This window comes from Sus scrofa, chromosome X (genome assembly GCF_054392235.1).
Source record: "Sus scrofa isolate SSC_HxYL_T2T_F1_AM1 chromosome X, Sscrofa_HxYL_maternal_Yorkshire_Landrace_v2.0, whole genome shotgun sequence".
Classification (NCBI taxonomy): domain Eukaryota; kingdom Metazoa; phylum Chordata; class Mammalia; order Artiodactyla; family Suidae; genus Sus; species Sus scrofa.
Genome location: NC_139401.1, coordinates 1,375,137 through 1,388,457, shown reverse-complemented (window position 1 = coordinate 1,388,457; position 13,321 = coordinate 1,375,137). Strand labels below are relative to the sequence as shown.

General features: G+C 65.6%; 2 protein-coding genes and 1 long non-coding RNA gene across 11 annotated transcripts in view; 1 reads left to right on the top strand and 2 right to left on the bottom strand.

Annotated features, from left to right (window-relative positions):
- LOC146394431 (serine/threonine-protein phosphatase 2A regulatory subunit B'' subunit beta) overlaps nt 1-10,763 on the top strand; it is a 108,142-nt gene extending 97,379 nt beyond the window's left edge. For 4 of the 5 annotated variants that reach the window (XM_085007368.1, XM_085007370.1, XM_085007369.1 and 1 more), the window contains 9 exons: nt 758-832; nt 1,686-1,772; nt 2,495-2,651; nt 5,687-5,735; nt 6,211-6,300; nt 6,515-6,690; nt 7,543-7,661; nt 7,733-7,839; nt 9,994-10,763. In XM_085007368.1, coding sequence (XP_084863494.1) covers nt 758-832; nt 1,686-1,772; nt 2,495-2,651; nt 5,687-5,735; nt 6,211-6,300; nt 6,515-6,690; nt 7,543-7,661; nt 7,733-7,839; nt 9,994-10,138 — 1,005 coding nt within the window. In that variant the 3' untranslated portion in view covers nt 10,139-10,763. Of the gene's footprint in view, nt 1-757; nt 833-1,685; nt 1,773-2,494; nt 2,652-5,686; nt 5,736-6,210; nt 6,301-6,514; nt 6,691-7,542; nt 7,662-7,732; nt 7,840-9,993 lie in introns of those variants that run through there. The other variant, XR_014835168.1, reaches the window with a different exon arrangement.
- LOC146394432 (uncharacterized) lies at nt 397-1,692 on the bottom strand. The gene is made up of 2 exons (XR_014835169.1): nt 1,447-1,692; nt 397-1,324 (listed from the first exon to the last, which is right to left on the bottom strand). It is a non-coding gene; the product is annotated as an uncharacterized LOC146394432 (long non-coding RNA).
- Nucleotides 6,937-13,321, bottom strand: part of LOC146394430 (uncharacterized) — a 227,947-nt gene continuing 221,562 nt past the window's right edge. The window contains exons 5-10 of one of the 5 annotated variants that reach the window (XM_085007372.1): nt 13,040-13,165; nt 12,787-12,956; nt 12,293-12,347; nt 12,149-12,198; nt 8,637-10,637; nt 6,937-8,499 (exon numbers count right to left, since the gene is read on the bottom strand). In XM_085007372.1, the coding sequence (XP_084863498.1) occupies nt 10,262-10,637; nt 12,149-12,198; nt 12,293-12,347; nt 12,787-12,956; nt 13,040-13,165 (777 nt within the window). In that variant the 3' untranslated portion in view covers nt 6,937-8,499; nt 8,637-10,261. Of the gene's footprint in view, nt 8,500-8,636; nt 10,701-11,240; nt 11,382-12,148; nt 12,657-12,786; nt 12,957-13,039; nt 13,166-13,321 lie in introns of those variants that run through there. The other 4 variants (XM_085007373.1, XM_085007377.1, XM_085007376.1 and 1 more) reach the window with 4 other exon arrangements.

Here is a 13,321-nt window from a genome sequence, read left to right as displayed (position 1 = left end):
GCAAGCTCTCCCTCCCCGCTTCCTTCCTGCCCCCACCCTCGTCTCTGCATCCTTGCCCTGCACACCTGTCCCCCCTTCTCACAGAGGCGTCCCCGTGTCTGCACCCCACTGGGCGGGGGGTCTGGTTCTCTGACTTTGGGGCCGCCTCTCCCAGAGCGGGTCCGCTCGCCCCTTCGTCCCGTGCGAGGCAGGACTGTGCAGGCACCACTGCCCAGCCCCTCCAGGGTGGCGTCCGCAGGGGATCAGTGCCGTGGGCTGAGGTTTCCGGGAAGCGGGGGGTGGTTTATTTGGGTGGAAGAGGATGGCAGACGACTCCGTTACGTTACTGTGTGTTCCGTCTACACAGCACATAATACAACCTGCCCACGTGGTTCCAAGAGAAAGGATTTCAAAGCCTGCGGGGGCTGCAGTTTTTATTAGATGAGGATATTTCAGATTGGCATTCTCGAGCTTTGCGATCGGCTCGCGTGTCAGTCCCTCTGTTCCCAAGTCAAGTTCCCCTTGCCTGTCAGGCCCTGGATTTACATGTGAAAGGCTGTGACAGCGGCTTTGGTGTGACCCGGGGGCGCGCGCTCGTCCTGGCCACACGCTCCTGCGCAGTCCCTATGGGCCGGGATTCCACAGAACCGCGAGTCTGCACCGACTCCACCGGAGCTGCTCTGTGGCCGGCGGTGTCCAGGCTGCGGGGTGGACACGTGTATGCTGGTCCCCGGGGCGGGCGGTGCACCTCAGGCCGTGTCCTTGTCCACTTGTGCAGGACGTGGTGAACACCCACCCGGGCCTGGCCTTCCTGAAGGAGGCGTCCGAGTTCCATTCCCGCTACATCACCACCGTGAGTACCGCGTGGGCCCTGCTGCCCGGCTGGGTGGGGGCAGCAGCGTTCCAGGCCCTGCGTCCTCAGCGTGAATCGGGGTCGGGCGTCAGAGAGCCTGGACGTCCTCACCACGGGCCTCTTGGGCAGGCAGCCGCCACCGCAGCAGCCATGGCAGGCAGGTGCCGCCCAGAGAACCCGTGTCTTGCTCCTGGGCAGGGAGGGATTTAGGGCACCTGGGCCTGAGGGGTCTGTACCTGTGGGAGGCCCGCACTGACTTAGAGCCTCGTGCTCCAGGCAGGGGCAGGTGAGGGGAGGCGACAGGTGAGGGACATTCCAGGGAGAGGAGGGGTCTGAGTGAGGAATCCCCCCATCCGGGACCAGAGCTGAGCCCCATGTCCAGCGTGGGCCTCCCTGGGGAGGGAGGGAGGGAGGAGGGAGGGGGGAGGGGAAGGAGAGGGATCACGCTCAGGCCTGAAGTTACTGCCTCTCATCCACTCGTAAGTTCAGTGTCTGTGGAAGGTTCAGAGCAGGTTTTTAAACCAAAGCCATGGAAGGGGGACTCAGGCTTGCAGGAACTCCGGTCCCCACCGTCCCGACTCACGAGTGACCCCCTCAGGCATTCGCCCACCTACCCATCCACATGGGGCAGGGGCAGCTTCTCCCGCCACCCGTGCCGCCTCCTGCAGCCAGAGACAAGACCAGATCCCCAAGGGCTGATATGTGGGTGGGGGAGTGGTGCCCTCTGCTGGCCACGCGGTGTCCTGCAGCCCAGGGTCCAGAGCTCCCCCTGAGGCCAGAGGGCACAGGGAAGGTCCCCGTGGGGCCCTGCAGCCCCGCAGTGTACGGCGGTCAGCTGACCACTCTCCTACAGGTCATTCAGAGGATCTTCTACACCGTGAACAGGTCCTGGTCCGGGAGGATCACCTGTGCAGAACTCAGGAGGAGCAGCTTCCTGCAGGTGGGCAGCTGGACGGGGGGGAGGGGGGGGGACTCGTGGCCCTCCCTGCTCCATCGCGTCATCACCCATCCCCTCGTCCATCCCTGCGTCCATCCGCCCACCTCCCCCTCGTCCATCCCTGCGTCCACCTACTCACCCACCGTGTCCATCCCTGCGTCCATCTACTCACCCACCGTCCACCTCTCCCCGCCCCCACCCTCAGCATCCCTGTGCCTCCGCACCCATCACCCCTCCCTCGATGCTCGCAGCCATTCGTTTACCCATAATTCATCCCTCCACCCACCTCCCCATCCCCCATCCCGCATCCACTCCCTCCTCTGTCACCTGTTCATGCGTCTCCTCTTCTTCTCATCCATCCTTCCTCCCACCCTCACATCTTCCCTTCATCCTGGATCCAAACCCGCATCCTCTACTCATTTATCCAGAAGGCAAGCCCCCGCCACTGGGGCGCCGGCCCCTCCCTAACCTGGGGCTGCGGGTGGGGCCACCTCTCCTGCGTCGCCAGTGTCCGCCTGGGAGCCGTCACCTGGGCTGCACGTTGTGGCCGTCAGGTGACGGCCCTGACACAGGTGCGGCCCCGACGCGGTGCTGTGCTCTCGACCCTCCACCCATGAGCCTTCCCTCACGATACGAGGGTCCTGGGGTCCCCCCCTGCGGGAGGCCTGCCCGCCTCGGATGCTGCCTAGGGTTCTGGCTGCAGCGTCCTGGGTTTGTCCTGGCAGAACGTGGCGCTGCTGGAAGAGGAAGCGGACATCAACCAGCTGACGGAGTTCTTCTCGTACGAGCACTTCTACGTCATCTACTGCAAGTTCTGGGAGCTGGACACCGACCACGACCTGCTCATCGACGCGCAGGACCTGGCCCGGCACAATGACCACGGTGAGTACGCGGCCCCCGGCGGGGGGACACTGGCCCCGTCCCCTCCAGGGACACCAGCGTGGCCGCCTCCCAGAGCGCCAAGGACTGACGCTCCGTACTGCCCTCCGGTCACCTCCTGCAGCCCGGCCCTTCCAGGACACTCACTGCAGGACACGTGGGGGACAGGGACACAGGCAGAACATGCGGGGAGCAGGGCAGACGCGGGAAATACGATAGGACACATGGGAACAGAGCAGACACGGGACACACAATAGCACATGCAGGCAGCAGGGCCGACATGGGACATGCACTGGGACACGTGGGAACAGGGTGGACACGGGACATGGGTGGAGCAGGGCAGACGTGGGGCAGGGGCAGGCGGGCCGTCAGCAGCAGGCGTGTCCTCGGCAGCCGTGGCTCCTGTGCACCCAGCTCCTGCCCCACCCCCACCCAGGACCCTCGGCTTGTCGTCACATGGGGGCCTCCCCACCGTCCTCTCGTGCCAGGCCCCCCACCAGGCCCCCTGTGGGTGCAGCTCTGAGCATGGTCCCTGCTCTGCGGGAGAGCAGACGCCTGTGTGCAGTGGGGGGGTCACAGTGTCCCCGCTGCGCACTGCCCTCCCCTCCCATGTTGCAGCCTCCGGTGGGCCTGTCTGCGGGTGGACGTGCAGGGTGAGGGCACCACGTGGGGCACTTGGGTGGGGCCGGGTGGCACCAGGCTGTGCCCGTGACAGCCCGGGGGTTGCGCTGCAGGACAGGGGAGCAGAGCCATCTGAGGGCTTTCGCTCTGGCCTCTGCGTGCGGCCCGTGAGCTCTCGTTGCTCCGGGCAGGGGGCCCGGGCAGGGGCTTCAGGGCCTCACTGCAGCTGCAGCGGGGACAGGCGGCCGTAAATACCTTCTTAGCAGAGGCCACCAGCTCCCAGCTCCGGCTCCAGAGTGCAGGTGCTCAGCGTGCAGACGCGGGATGCAGTTGAGGGTGCCGTGGGCCCATCTGGTAGAGCGTCTGCTTGTGCTGGGCGTCTTCAGCTGCTTAAACCTGCGTGTCGTGATGTGATGCTTTCTTTCACGTCCCTTCACCTCAGGCGCGGTTCTCGGTTCTCCAGCATTTGTTGTATTTGTGGTCGGTGCGTCCCCGCTGTCTGCTCCCTGCCTCTGGTCTCACCCGGTGAGGCTCCCGCGGCTGAGGGTCCTTCTCAACTGCAGCCCTAACGTGACACGTGGTCTCCGCTCTGACCCGAGCTGCGGACTCAGCGGGAAGTGCCCCCTGGCGCAGGGTGGAGATGGCCCCCGGCCCCATGGCCCCTCTCCAGCCACCCACGTACCTGGGACCTCCTGTCCACTCCGTTGAGGCCTCACGTCAGGGGCTCTCGTGGGGACAGTGGGGGAGCTTGTCACCATGCAGGGCTGGGAGCTGGTGGCGTTGTGGGCTCGTCTGTCCTGGTAACACTAGTGATGGGACAGGACACGGCAGCTTCCGGGACAGCCCCGGGCGGACACACGTGCCTTGATGCATCCCATGCGCTTGGCAAGCCTGAGTCCTGCCTGAGGCACAGTGGGGTCGTCTCACACCAGGGAGAGGAACACGCAGGGGCCTCCGTGTCGTCAGCCCACTGATCCTGTCATCAGATCACTTTTTTCCTCTTTCCTTCCCCGTCAGCTGTCCTGTCCCCTGGGGCTGCTGTCGTGGTGGAGGTGGGGCGGGGCTCCCACGACAGGAGATGACCCTCCAGTTCCGAGCTGGACGTACAGCGTCGGTCCATCACCCGGAAGGGGTTACGGAGGCGACTCGAACAGAGCACACAGCCTGGGTGGAAAACACCCCAGACTCCCAGCCCTCACTGTGGCGCACGGCGAGCACGGGCGTCGCTGCCGCTCCAGGACACAGGTTCCATCCCGGCCCCGCGCAGTGGGTTGGAGGATGCTGCCTCGCTGTCGCTGCCGCTCTGGTCACAACCGAGGCTCGGATCTGATCTCTGGCCCAGGAAGTCCTTGTGCCGTGGGGCAGCTAAACCAGAAAAAGGGAAAAACAAAAAAATCCCATATTCATTCTCTCTCCTCCTGAACAGCAGAGGTCAAGGGGGCCCAGGGCCGCGCCCCCTCCAGAGGCTCCAGGGAGGGTCCTTCCTGCCTCTTCCAGCGTCTGGGGGCTCCTCCCGTCTCTGCCTCCGTCTTCCCGTGGCTTCTCCTCCCCTCCTCTGGGTCTCCGCTTCTGTCTCTTAGGAGGACACTGTCCTTGGATGGAGGGCCCCCCTCATCCAGGAGGACCTCCTCTCAGGCCCCTCACTTCACATCTGCCAAGACCCTTCTTCCCACTAAGGCCTTGTTCACAGACATGGGGTCAGGACGAGGCTGTGTCTCTTGGGGACCCCTGTTCACCCTCGAACACCATCCAGTCACTTCCTTACCCGTGACCTTCACGGAGCCTGGATGAACGGTCAGGAAAGAGACTGCCTCTCTACTTCCCCATTTTTGTGGCTTCATGCGTGGTGTGGGCCGAAAAGCGTCCCCAGAATCCGCAGGATGAAGCCCTGGCCCCCAGGACGTCAGGACGGGGCTGTGTTAGGGGTCGGGGTCTTTCAAGATGAGATGGAGATAAATTGGGTGGGGGGGGGGTCCTGATCCCCCAGGACGGGGGTCCTTAGACGAAGAGGAGGTCAGGACGCAGACACGCACAGAGGGAGGGCCGGTGAGGATGCGGGGAGGAGACGCCGTCAACAGGCGCGGAGAGCGGCCTGCGTGGGGACCCGCCGGCCCGCGCGTCTGGCGCGTCCTGTCCTCACCGCGGCCGCAACGACTTACTCGGCCTCGTCCTCTCTCCTTCCCCGCCGCGTGGGAGTTGAAACGCGCTTGTGTTCCGACCGCGGTCGCACCGGGTGTCGGGAGCAGAGCCCCGGCCGAGCGCGTGTGAGCCCCTTCCTCGCCGTCCGCTGGCCAGGCGCCCCCAGGCCGGCCTCTGCCCCCGCGGCTCAGGGTCCTGGGAGGCGCGAGCAGGGTTTGGGCCCCGAGGTTCCGCCCCGCCCGAGGGCGCGGGCGCTCACGGCCTGTCCTGCTTCGCAGCCATTTCCAGCAGGATGATTGACAGGATCTTCTCCGGAGCCGTCACGCGGTACGTCTCGGCCCCGCTGCTCTGCGCCTCCTCAGGGCTGTGGCCGCTTTCGCGCTGCGTCCACCTCTGCCGTTCGCCGCCCACGGGGGCGGCACGTTCAGTGCCTGCCAACGTCACGTGAGGTCACGGGGGTGGGGGGGGGGCACGGGCCTCTGAGGCCCGGAGGTGGCGGTGGCCGTGGCGGTGACTGTAGCAGTCGTTCCTGTCCCACCTGGGGTGCTGGGGGGACCCTCTCTGGTCACGTGGTCCCTCTCAGGCCCAGTAGGAAGGGAGTGTAGGATGGGATGGGGGCAGATGGGGGTGGAGGGATGGGGGGTGGAGGGATGAGGGATGAGGGATGGGGGCAGATGGGGGGGGCAGATGGGGGGGGCAGATGGGGGGGGCACGTGGGGAGATGGGGGTGGTCAGATGGGGGCAGGGACCGTGCTCACGTGCTTCTCCCTGACGTGGTCTTGTGTCCGAATTCCATGCCCAGAGGGAAGAAGGTGCAGAAAGGCGGCAAGATAAGCTACGCGGACTTTGTCTGGTTTCTGATCTCGGAGGAGGACAAGAAGACTCCCACCAGGTAGGTGATGGCCACGGCCCTGGGCTCCAGCTGCGAGGACACTAGGAGGCCGGGGGGGGGGGGGCAGTGAGGGCGCCCCAGGGCTGTCTGGGCCAGGTCGCTCGAGGGGGTGCAGGCTGGGTGCCCGGCTTCCCTCAGCGTCGGTCCCAGGCTGGGTTCCCTGGTTCCCACGGGGCCGTCCCGGGCAGCCGCGCTGATGGTGTCCGTGCGGCAGCATCGAGTACTGGTTCCGCTGCATGGACCTGGACGGGGATGGGGCGCTGTCCATGTTCGAGCTGGAGTACTTCTACGAGGAGCAGTGCCGCAGGCTGGACAGCATGGCCATCGAGGCCCTGCCCTTCGAGGACTGCCTCTGCCAGATGCTGGACCTGGTGAAGCCCCAGAGTGAAGGTGCCGCCCAGAGGAGACGCCCCGGGGAGGAGGGGGACACCCCCTGAGAAGGGGGGACCTGTGGGAGGTGGGACAGCCCTCTGTGAGGGGTGTGAGGGCTTGGCCCACTCGGGGAACAGCTGACCCCACTCTGTGTCACTAATCAGGCGAGGGAGGGCCTCAGGAAGGTGGGCAGGTGCCCAGGGCAGGGCAGATGTCTCACTTGGACTCACCTGCCACCCAGGCCAGGTCCTGGGGTGGACGGGACCCTGTGTCCCAGCCTCCTCACTCCCTCTACCCTCATTTGATAGGTCTGGTCCTGGCCTGGGAAGGTGGACCCCCATCCCCCAGCCTGTGCTCCTTCATCTCCCAGTGGGGAGGCTAGGTCGGGCCCCGGGTGTGGGGTCACTGAGGGTCAGCGGCCCTTGGCTCCCCTCATCCCGGCCCTGTACTCTCCACCTCCCCCTCCTGGTGCTGGGATCCCAGTGTGGGGTTCATCTGGGAGCCAGGGGACCCAGGACACGGTCTGAGGTCAGAGGGAGGCGCTGCCCCCACTCGGACGCCTTGGTTGGGATCCTGGTCTCCGGACTGTCACCTAAGGACCCCCCTGACTCGGCTCCTCCCTGTTCCGTGTCTGCGGTGCTGGGCAGCTCCATCTGGCCCTCAGGCGGTGGGCACATGGGCAGAGTCTCCTCCTGAGCCACGCGCATCCTAGGACACGCAGGGCCCCCCCGTGCTGGGCTCGGTCCCCCTGCCCCAGGTGTCCGTCCAGGGGAACAGCGGCACCAGTGCGGGTTTGCAGCGGCGTGTGCCTCGCGCCCGCTGGCACCAGCCTCTGACGCGCATGCGCGGCCGTCTTCCCCCCGCCCGCAGGGAGGATCACGCTGAGCGACCTGAAGCGCTGCAAGCTCGCCGGCGTCTTCTTCGACACCTTCTTCAACATCGAGAAGTACCTGGACCACGAGCAGAGAGAGCAAGCCTCGCTGCTCAGGGTGAGTGTGGCGGGAGCCCCAGGGCGCCGCCGCCCCCCGCGGCCCGTGTGACCCGCGTGCCTCCTCCGCAGGAGAGCGACAGCGAGGGCCCCGAGCTGTCCGACTGGGAGCGCTACGCGGCCGAGGAGTACGACCTGCTGGTGGCCGAGGAGGCCGTGGGCGAGCCGTGGGAGGATGGGTGAGTGGCCGCCGAGTACCTGGGGAGCAGGGAGGGAGGGGGCGGCGGAGTCGGGGACGGAGACCCGGAGCGCAGACAAGCACGTGCAGCTATCCGGTTGGGGACACTTCCTCTCCTGGCGCTGCTGCACAGAGCAGTCTCGCCATGGCCTGGCCTGTGTCCTCCTGTGGCCTGTGGGCTGAGGTCATGCCCCTGCTGCGCCTTCTCCCTCGTGGCTGTTCTCCTCCTTCTGAGTCTTGGGGGTTCTTTCCCCCGGATGCAAGTCCTGCAGGAGCTGGGTGAGGAGTGAACATTGCCCCCTGCCCTGTGGCTCGTCTCTCCATTTCCCCGACGCCACCTCACGTTGGTGAGCTGCCGTTTGCCAGCTTGCTTTCACGGGCTCTGCTCTGGGTGTGAGAAGCCAGGGCCTGATTTAAAGCCACAACACTTTGTCCCGCAGTTTCGGGTGTTTCCAGTGTACCTGTGCGTCTCTGATCTGCTGGGCTGACCTTCCCTGTGGGGTGCGAGGTCTGGCCCAGCTGCTCCAGCGCCACTGAACGAAGCCACCAAACCGTCCTTGTTATTTTTAATCAGCTGACCGTGTGCGAGGTCGTCCCTGAGCCGACTCCGTGCTGTCGCTGTGTCTGTCCACCAGTGCAGCACCGTCTGGGCCACCGTGGCCTGTGGGCAGTGGAGACTTGTGGCAAGGCCTCCCTCTGGTCTTGCTCAGAACCCTTTGGGTCCCTCCCGTTTCTGCGGCTTCCGTGTGAGCCGTGGGTTCAGCCTGAGGTCCCAGGAGTAGCCTCGGGGGCACTTACTGGGCTGGGCCGTCTCCTGGGGGTGAGAATCGGCCTGTGACCGCTGGACCCCCTGCGAGGCTCGGTCTTGGGAGCATCTGTCCCCCGATCAGTGGGACCGTCCTTTCCCCGGCCGCCCGGTCCCGCTTTCTGCTGCTTTGCGGGAACCGGCCATCGCGTGCTGAGAGCCGGGGCTCTGTTCTCCAGGGTGGTGTGGCTTCCGTTGCCTCCATGTGGAAGTGTAAGAGTGAGCTTGTCTGCTTCTAGAACACGTTGTGCTGCAGCTCTGAGGACTGCGTGAGGCCGGTGGGGACAGTGGCGGTCGTACAGACTCGGAGGTGCCCGAGCTGCAGTGTGCGCTGTCTCTTCACGTCTCCAGCCCCCTCTCCCGGCGGCGGTGGGTGGTTTTTGGTGTACTGGTCTTTGCGTGTTTTATGAGCTGTGAACCGCAGGATGTCACAGTTTGGGGGCCGCCAAGGCTCCGTCAGCGTCTCCATCCTGGGCCTCCCCTGGCGCCACAGAGATGCGCGGTCCACGTGTCTTCTGTTTTATCAGGTGCACTTGTTAGGTTTCTAAGCTGTTTTCCACGTTCTTGGCGTTTTCCTAGTGGCAGCCGAGGTCCCTGTTGACCTGGGGCCGTTCTTCTCCGCTCTGTGGACGTCGTCTTTCTTCCTGGCCGTGGTTTCCTGGGACACCCAGGATGACCTTCAGTGAACGAGATGACCGGAGGTGGCCTGGCCTCGGCCCCGTCTCCGGTCCGGAGTCCCCTTCTCTACCCGAGATGCACGGAGCCCGCTGTGGGGTTTTGTCAGGGTCCTGCACCAGCGTGAGGGCGTCTGTTTGACGCCAGTTTGTGGAGACACTGAACGTGGTCAAGTGCGTTGGCCACGCGGCTCCGGGTCTGTCGCCTGCAGATTCAGTGAATGGTGCTGAGTGAACGGGCCTCGCGTCCCCTGGCCAGCCCGGCCGTGATGCAGGGTCCTTTCTGTATGTTCTTGGCGTCCGCCGGAGACACTGTCCTGTCTTGGGTGGGGGTCATGCTGGCCCCTGGTGACCACCTTGGCTTCCGGGTTATGGCCCCTGGAACAGCGGCCTCCTCCTGCTGTTTTCTGGAAGAGTTCGTATCAGGGACGTGTCCTTTCCCCCGGTTGGCAGGATTCACCAGGGAGGCCTCTGGGCCCAGATGCCACAAGCTCAGAGTTGCAGCAGCCAAGGCCACACGTCATGGAGCACAGGGGGCGCCTCGAGGCCGTTTGGCCAGTGCCCCTGCTCACCTGAGCGCAGGTGGCCCCTCGAGGCTCTGTGGGGAACGCCTCTGCTCACCTGAGCGCAGGGGGTGCCCAGCCCCTGTGCATCCTCACTGCACCCCTCCCTGCAGGTACGAGGCCGAGCTCAGCCCTGTGGACCAGAAGCTGAGTGCGCTGCGGTCTCCGCTGGCCCAGAGGCCCTTCTTCGAGACGCCGTCCGGCCTGGGCACCGTCGACCTGTACGAGTGCGGGGATGACGACCTGCAGCCCTCGTGACCCGCCCGTGGGACGTCCGTGCGGCCCGCTGGAGGCAGCGGCTTCTGTGTCGAAAGCAGACTGTTTGGTGGCTGAGCTGTGTCTTTTACAGAAAGTGAAGTGTGTTTGACGGAATGATAGTTGTTATTTATTCACGCGGAAGCTGGTCGGAGGCGGGCACGGAGGCGCGTGTCCCACCTGTCCTGGAGGGGCCAACGCGCACACAGGAACCCGGGCCTGGCCTGGGGGCCACCCACGTCCAGGGCGTCCCTGAAGATGAGGACGGCCGCGGCCCCGCTGGCCGGCTCTTGTGTCCCGGTGTGTGGAGGCGCCCCCTTGTCCCTGCTGACAGCCAGCCCCAGAGGGGACCGGGCTGCTGTCCCTCGGGCTGGTCGGCGGGCAGGGGCCCGCAGGTGGGCGGTGGTCGTCAGGAACATTCCAGGAGCCCCAGAAGCTTCCGTCCTGCACGAGCGTCCCCGGGAGGGCACGCCACCGCCACAGGGAGCACCCACGCCAGCTTCTGTGAACGTTGTTGTGTAAATGTACAAAACTTGTAAAGTTACCTTTTATTTGCCGTGCAGAGCTGTTTAAAAATGTTTTATGAGATCACGTTTGTATTTTCAAATAAAGAATTTACGGATTTTCAGCCACAGGCTCCGCTGATGACAAAACCAGACAGAGCAGCAGGAATGCTGGACGCAGTTTGCAGAGTGACGGATGGCAGTGTCACCGTGGGGGGGGCCCACAGGGGTGTGGCCCTCGGGGGCAGGGAGCCAGCCCGGCGTGGGTCACGGGTGCTGGGCCTGAGGGCTCCCAGCAGCCTGACCCTCCTGGGCCACGCGGCCTGAGCTCTGGCCCCAGGTGCTGACACTGCCCCCGTGGCCAGCCTCCTGTGGTCCCGTCTATCTGTGACAAACAGCCCTGCAGACAAACAGGGACAGCCTGATACCCACCCCCATGCCCCCCTGGCACCCCCTGCTCCAGGAGAGCCCGGCCCCACGCATCCAGGGGGAGGCAGCCAACAAGCCCCGGGCACAGGGCAGTTGGTCTAATTAAATGGCCACTGACCAGACCTCGGGGAGTGAGTCCGTCTGTCTTGCAGCTGGACTCACGGCGCTGGACACACTGCTCCAACAGCAGGGCTGGGGCCCCGCAGGTCCGCCCAGCACCCTGCGCTGAGCATCGTGGACGGGGTCAGAGCTGTTCTGGAACCTGCCTGCCCAGCGCAGCGGTCAGTCAGCAGGAGTGGGCACCTGGGTAGGTCCTGCATCAACGGTCACATGCCCCGAACCCCGTACAGGGTCAGATCTGCGCATGTGGATGACGGGCCATCGCCAGCCCCTCAGTCTGGGGACCCCAGGGCCTGGGTCGTCCACATGCAGAGGCTGCCATACACACGGATGTGGTGGCAATGCCCCCCACAGCTATCGGGGACCCGAGGACACAGGGGCAAGACTCCGGAGCAGGGCCTTCCTGCGGGCTGGCCACACTCCTGCCCGGAGCCCCTGGGCTGGTACACGGATCCCACAGGATTGGGTCTGCACAGGGCTCCTACCCCACCAAGGGCCGCCCCAATCCACCGGCCTCCCCGAGAACCCCGCTCCAGCTCAGGCCAGGGGGCTGGGGGGCTGGTGCTGCAGGCAGGAGCCAGGACAGGCACCGAGGACCCCAGGGCACCCCAGACGCAGTGCTCTGAGCTGCTCAGGTCCAGGCCTGGAGATGCACCCGAGATCCTGCAGGAGCTCAGAACACCAGGGTGGCTGGGATGGGGAGGGCATGACAACCAGGCCCACCGCCAGGCGACCCTTCCTACAGTGGCCCCAGGTCACTGGTGAGAATCCTGCCCGGAAGCCCCCTCCGTTCCCCACCCCAGGCAGAGGCAGAGGTCACCTGGAGACCCCCGCCTGGGGGTGGGGGCAGGAAGAGGCAGCCCCTTGGGCCCCCCATCCCCTGCAACAGCCGCTCCAGACCCTCCAGCGTCCCTGCAGCCGTGGCCCAGAGCCCCCGCCCCCGCCGTTGCGATGCACCCACCGGGCTGGACGGCTCCGTGACCACGTCTTCCTCGGATGAAATCTGAGTCCCTAGAGACAACGGTGTCACAGACCCTGCAGGGGAGAGTGGCCAGTCCTCCCCTCAGGGACAAGCCAGGCTCAGGGCCGCCCCCGCGGGGCGCACCTTCATCAGACTCAGTCCGTCCTGAGAGGGAACGTGGAAGGACATCGCCTGCTTGCTGGTGGAGGAGAACGGGGGCGCGGAGCCTGATACACGCTGACAGAGGCCCAGCCCCAGGACGCGGGAGCCCAGTGGCCTCTCTGACACCCCCTGAGCCCCCGCTCCTGAGCTGCGGGTCCCTGGGCGGGATGGGCGGAGCCCACGTTGCCTCTGGAACTCTTTGTACCGAGCCAGGGGTCTGCACACGTCCGCCCACCCGCGGAGCAGCCGTCCCCGCCCTTCATCGCCAAGACCCAGGCAGGGTCCTTGCACCAACGGCCAGAAGGGCCAGCCCAATCTCGGGGCTGCAGCCACCCCAGAGCTCCACCTGTCCAGACAGGGTGGAAAATGCGTGAGCGGAGGGTGGGGGCCGGCAGAGGTGCAGACTCCAGCCGGAGGGAGCCCCGCCCCCAGTCCCTCCAGGTCTCCCCCCAGCCTCTACCAGGCCGGGCACTCACGCTCCACGGGGATCTTGCAGAACCTGACGAGCAGGAGTGGGCAGCAGAGATTGGGGAAGTGCTGGCAGCCTCTTTCTCATCGGTCCTGTCTGGCCTCTGGCTTCTGCGCTGACACCGGTCCATTCCGGGGGGCGGGGCTTAGAGAAAGGGGCAGGGCTCCAGACCACCAGCTGCAGATACGAGCTCAGCTCAGCTCGGAAAGGCGGGGGCCCGATGGAGCAGTGGAGGTTAGGCAGGGGAGGGGCCCAGCTACCTGTGGATCAGGTGGGTGGCTTAAGCACCAGGCTGTGAGCCAGCGGCCAGGTAGAGTCGAGGGCGCGGCAGATGAACTCAGGAGCGTCTCTGCCCAGCTGTATGTGTCCAGGTGCTTCTGAAATAGCTGCGGAAGAGCAGGGCAGGTCAGGAAGACACCTCCCATGTGCTGGGGCTCTGGGAGACCACCTGGGTGCAAGGCCTGGGGGCACCCACCCAATCTGCCGGGTCCAGGTGAGGTTCATGGGGAGGGGTCCGTGTCCTGAGTCTGGGGATCCATTTG